This window comes from Lagopus leucura, unplaced genomic scaffold (genome assembly GCF_019238085.1).
Source record: "Lagopus leucura isolate 7727_CA_CO unplaced genomic scaffold, USGS_WTPT01 Super-Scaffold_100045, whole genome shotgun sequence".
NCBI lineage: Eukaryota > Metazoa > Chordata > Aves > Galliformes > Phasianidae > Lagopus > Lagopus leucura.
In genome coordinates this window covers 857,151-862,846 of record NW_024962292.1, presented here as the reverse complement: position 1 = coordinate 862,846, position 5,696 = coordinate 857,151, and the positions used below count along the sequence as shown (strand labels likewise).

Genomic DNA, 5,696 nt, shown 5'->3' with positions numbered 1-5,696 from the left:
TAAAAGGCTGCTTGAGTTTATTAGTAGCCATTGTACAAGTACAAAGTCAATTAACGCGTGTTACTGAATCTGCACAGAGTTGCATCAAGAAATAGTAAAAGGCTGGTGTAGGAATTGCTGGGAGGTTGCTGCCTTGTCTTACCCCTAAGCAGCACATACATCTGCAAGCAGCTCTGCAGGGAAGGGAAGGGCCATGCAGCTCAGGATGAGGGCCCGATGCCCGGCTCACTGGCATGCCGCCTGCGTCCTCCTCCTGCTGCTGGCACCAGCCCACATGCCAGGGGCCCCACAGGCACTGGCAGAGCTCCCGAGCTGCAAGAGAGCAAAATGTTGGGTCAGGAAAGCAGCATGGTGCTTTGTGCTCAACCTGCCTTTTTTTCCCCCCCACAGTCTAACAGCAGGTGGTGAAAACCTCCGAGATGTCACCCATGGGGTCAGGATGCACCACGGGGACGTGGTTCCCAAATACCCAGGTTAGGCTCATCCTGAGGATGTGGCATGGGCATCCCTGGGTGCTGCACAGCAGCTCTGCCCCCATGTCTTTATCCAGAGCAAAACTCACCTCTCTGGGGACTCTGACACAGTTGTCATGGCAGGGTGATTTGTCTTCCCGAAGAAGAAGCTGGCCCACCACTGGCCAGGGTCAGATTTGGGCAGACCTGGGGGACAGCAGAGGTCAGTGCATACTGGGCAGCCCCACTGCCATCCCAGAGGAGAGGCTGGAACAGCTCCAGTAAGTGCACAGCTGCATGCTGTTCTCAGTGCTTCCATATAGATTTCTAAAGGCAGAATGTTCTCGCTGGGACATGTAGGGAATGTATTCCTATGCACTCACCTGGGTGGTGAGGGATGACCTCCCCAGCATACTCAGAGCTACTGCAGGAGCTGTTGCTGGATGTGGAGCTCAGACGCCCTGCAGAGAAATTGCAGCCATCAGGAAGGAAACATGGAGAGGTGGTAAGTTGGCCAACACAAAACACCTGAATACTTCTGCAGGAAAATACTTCCACCCCCAAGGACGTTATTTAATGGCTTGGCCTTGCAAGGAACACTTCAGAAACCTTTACAGATGTCTCAAGGCCAAGAGGATGCTGATTCCTGCACTTAATTTGCACAGCTTTAGCCTATATGCTGTAAACCTGTTCCTAATCTGAGCTCAAAAGAAATATTTCAATTCCCTTGGAGCACAAAGCCACCCCCCAGAGAGGCAGCAGTGGCTGCCATGGCCCAGAGTGGCTCTGCAGCTCATTTCCACAGCAGCAGTGCATAATGCCCTACAACTCATAATCCTATAACAGGCAGAGGAGGTGGCACGACTGCTCCCCAGCTGGTCAGAGCTGCTGGGCACCCTTCTTCCTTGCCAAGGAGATCCTGTGGGCTCCCAGTGACTCCACACCCCCACGTGCTCTGCTCTTACTTCGGTGATAGTTGTGCGTGGCCATAAGCGAGCCACTCGATGGGATGGAAGCCATGGCTCTGGGTCCTGGGTTTGTGCTGATGGAAAACCTGCAAGTAAACGAACAGCCACGATTGCAGAGGGACCAGACTGATTATTTTGTAAAAGATTTGACCACACCAGGTGCGACGCCCAGCAGAGTCCTCGACATGTGTCAATCTGCAGCTGTAGAGCTCCGGCTCAGAGCTTTGTGCAAAACCAAAGTAATTCCCTTGAAAACAGCTGCTTGCACAGCCTCAGTGCAACAACTTCCTGGGGCCCAGCACAGTTGTTTTGCTTCTCTGCAGCAATCCTGTTACTTTCCTCGGGTCAATGCTTCGGAGTTGTGAAATCTCAGCATGAAGTTGCACAAGGAACAAAGGTGGGGGTGCAAGTTCAGGCTCTTTGCAGGGGGTGCAGCCCAGCTCCCACCGAGGCAATGCACCCATATTGAGCTACAGTGCTAGGGGAAACTGAGGCACGGCGCTGCTTGGGCTCACCCCCACGTGTCAACCACACGGAACCACAGCAGCCACGATCAGGGAGCTCGATTTCATCCCCTAAACCCTCAGGGTGAACGAGACCCAACCAGCCCCTCCCAAAGCAGCCTCCTCCCCGCTTTCCCCCAACGCACCCCTGTAACGACGCTCAAAGCTGAGCTACCCCACCTTCCAGCACCCCCAACCCATCCCTGAAGGCTCCGCAGCGCACCTGGCCGGCACTAGGGCCCAGCGGGGTCCGGAGGAGGAAGGGGAGGGTAAAGGAACCCGGCGGGGCCCCTCCGAACCCCCCGCCGGAGGGAGCGCAACAACCGCGACCGCTCCGCACGGCCTGAGCCGCGGCGCTGCTGGCCCAACCCCCCCCTCTGTATTTATAGAGCAGCTGTAGCCACGCCCGTCTCCGCACAGCCAATCAGATATCGGGGAGTGCATAGACACGCCCACTTTGTCACGAAGGGGGCGGGGCTTGCAGGCGGAGCGCGCTGTACTGGCGGGGCGGATCACGGCGGGTTCCGAAGTTTTGGGCTTGGCTTTGAGATTTGGTGCGAAGACATTTGAAAAAGGCCAAGCAAAAATACGTTTCCCTCAAGAGAATGTTGAACTGTCGTTGCCTCTTCACTCTTTAAAACTGTAGCACAAATATCTATTCGAAGGGGTTCTGAACCACTGCATCTGCATCGATGTTGCAGAAGAGGTTTTAATTTAGGAGAAAATGCCTTGCATGACCCATACTGAAGCACAACAAACTGGACGGTGGGGTTCCTCCCCCTCTCACCTGTGATTCTGGTCGTTAATCAGTTACTGATGAAGCACGGGGCAAGCAGCCAGGCTGTCCCCAAGACCCATCGGCCCCAGGCAAACAGCCCCAGCAGCTCTGAGAGCAGCCGTGGCACCACCTGGCTCGAGGCTCTGCTGTCCCACTATAGGATGCTGCAGCAGGTCCAGGCTGTGCTCCAAGGGGCCGCTTCATCTCCGTGTAGATTTTTTCCGTAGAGAGGAATATCGCTGCTTTAGCTCACATTTGTTGTATTTTAATAGCAGTGCTTAATAGCACAGCTCCTTGCTTTACTTGGCAGCTGCACGGCCAGGCCACGAGCACGTCCCCATATAACCCTGCAGCGAAGCTTTGCCTGTGTTAGCTGGAGCCTGGCCAACAGCCCCAGCCCTCCCTAAAACAACCTCAGGGCCCCTCACACAGGCTGAGCTGTGCCTGACGGTGTTCAGCAGGCATTTGGATAATGCCCACAATAATTTGCTTTGACTTTTGCTTAGCACTGAAGTGATCGAGCTGTTGGACCCTTCCAGCTGTTCTATTTCATTTTATTCCCACCACTAATGATAAGAGGAAACCCAAAACTTTCAGAAGACTTCAGAGCTGCCTCAAGGCTGCACTCAGGTTTTTGGTTTTGCACCCAGGAAGGTGAGAGTGACCCAAGGAGAGGCCAAATGTCATGGCAGGGTCATGCCAGAGAGTACAGCGCCAGCAACTTGGTGAACTGGGAATTGCAACTCAGCCCACACCTCCCTTTACTGATGCATTGTGCACCAGACTGGGACAGTGAGAGATTCACTGGGTGACACAGGAGAGAAAAGCAGGGTACCCCATAGTTCCACCTAAAGACCTCCGCCTGTTTCCATAGGGCTTTCTGTTGGAGGAGCACATTGCTCTGCCACCAAGTGCAGCACCCCACCAGGAACCAGTGTCCCCTTCCTCACCTGCTGCCCCATGCTGCTTTCCAGGACTCAGCCTTTTGGCTGTTGATTAACTCACATATTTGGGCAAAAATAGCTTGTGCTTTCTGCTCGCCCTTGGCCCTCATTACTGCCCTCGTGCCATCCCTCTGCTGTCAGAGGAGCTCCTGCAACAGCCCAGTATGATAAATATTTTCTTCCACTTCCTACATTTTGCTACTTTGGGATTTCTTTTTTTCCTTACAGAAACTTTGCTTCTCTCTGACCCTTCACAAAGGCTCAAGTAGGGCGTTAAAAATAGGAACAAATGACACATAGCTCTCATACGTTGCCTTAGTCTGGCACTGTTTCCAAATGCCACTTGGACAACTTGGGTCCATGTAGAGAACACGTGCCAGGCTGAGACAGAGCAGCGGATGTCTCTAATAACACGTGTCTGCAGTTCTGCCTTTCCTATGGCAATTTGGAAAGGAACGGGGCCCCTGCAGCTAGGGCACAGCCAGGTCGCCCATTGCATCTCCGGCTCTGGTGGGAGATGAGGCTGAGATCCTGTGATAAAAGAAAATGTAAGTCCTGCCCAGCTACACCTTCATTCCAAAAGCAAATATAGACTCAGAGAAATGCCAGAACCCAGCAGACAAAGCTGGAGACAAACCCAAGCAGTGCAGCAGCTGCAGAGGAGGAAGGAGAAGCTGCTGTGAGCACTGCCAGCTTGGCTATGTTCTCATATCCCCGCACCCCCTCTCTGCATTGTGACATTGCTGCTGCATGGTGAGCTGCTGCAGGACAGCTGCATGCAGGACGAATGCACGCAGGCTCCAACCTGCAACCCTGAGCACTCCCAGCACCTTCTGCTTCACTTTTAGCACCACCTCGTGGCAGCAACTCCTGCAGTCTGCCCTGCTACAGAGGTCCTGCCATGAACACGTCCCAGTACCTTCCTGGCATGCAATAAATCCATCACCTATTGGATGCAGCTTCAGACTTTGGTTTCACATTAGACTGTGCTGTATGTAAGTGCTCGATCAGACTGCAAAATGCTTTCAGGATGAAAGTTTCCTCTTGCAACCATTGCCAAACACCACAGGCAGCCCAATGGGTTGCTTTTTTCCCAATGGGAACAGTCAAGTCCAGAGCTGCACCTTTCCCTGCACATGGACACAGCTCACAAGCATCACAGCTCCCGAGGGCTCAGGAATTTGCTGGGGGCTCAGAAAAAATGTGCCCCGATCCTGGAGTATTGCACACCTAAGCTGCATTTCCACCTCCCCTTTTTCCAGGCCCCTGATCACAGAGCCTTGCTCAATTAACACTGGATTCTTTTCTGCTATGTTGCACAGCATGGCTGCTTCTCAGACAAGGAGAGCAGTGCTTAAACTTTTTGATTTCACATACTCCATACCCACTGTCCCTGCATCTTGGCATTGCTCCCTCTGCTGTTTTTCAGTGGATTCTTTCAGTGCTGCCAGGGACAGCCCAGCCTTGGAGAGTGTACGTGGAGTGGGAAAAAGGAACAAACGGTATCCCTGGGTCCATAAGGAGGAAGTTCAGGAGGCTCCCAAGATGATGCACACCAAAGGACTCTGTGAGCTTATGGAAGCATCTCTTGGCTTTGCCCCATGGGGAGATCTGTGCATCCTCAGAGCTGCTCCCAAGCAGAAGAACCACAGCTGTGACCCTAAATCCCAAACTTGACCTGGCTATTTTCCAGGGACTCCACTCCCCTTGCGCACTGAAACATCCCTCATCCCACCATGGTAGCTCTCCCTGCAGCTGTAACACCAAGGCCTGGTGTTTGCAGGAGCCAGGGGGCCTTAGGAAACCACAGCAATAAATTAAATGCCTCTACACTGCAGCATAACAGGGTGAAGCTGTCTTACCTGCAATGCTGCCTCTATTTCCAACTGTCAACCCATCCCTACCATGCCCAGGGTGATGGTGGGATCCCCATACCTGCAGGAGTTCAAGAAACACGAAGATATGGCACTGAGGGACATGGTTAGTGGGTATGGTGGGGTGGGTTGACGTTGGATTGGATGGTCTTGAAGGTCTTTTCCAACCTTCATGAT

General features: G+C 53.2%; 1 protein-coding gene across 1 annotated transcript; it reads right to left on the bottom strand.

Moving 5' to 3' along the window:
* Nucleotides 1-2,279, bottom strand: PPDPF (pancreatic progenitor cell differentiation and proliferation factor). The gene is made up of 5 exons (XM_042884754.1): nucleotides 2,147-2,279; nucleotides 1,418-1,506; nucleotides 836-913; nucleotides 563-659; nucleotides 1-312 (listed from the first exon to the last, which is right to left on the bottom strand). Exons 2-5 carry the CDS (start codon nucleotides 1,470-1,472, stop codon nucleotides 201-203), a joined length of 342 nt encoding a protein of 113 aa, XP_042740688.1. The 5' UTR covers nucleotides 1,473-1,506; nucleotides 2,147-2,279; the 3' UTR covers nucleotides 1-200.
* Nucleotides 2,280-5,696: the final 3,417 nt, after the last annotated feature.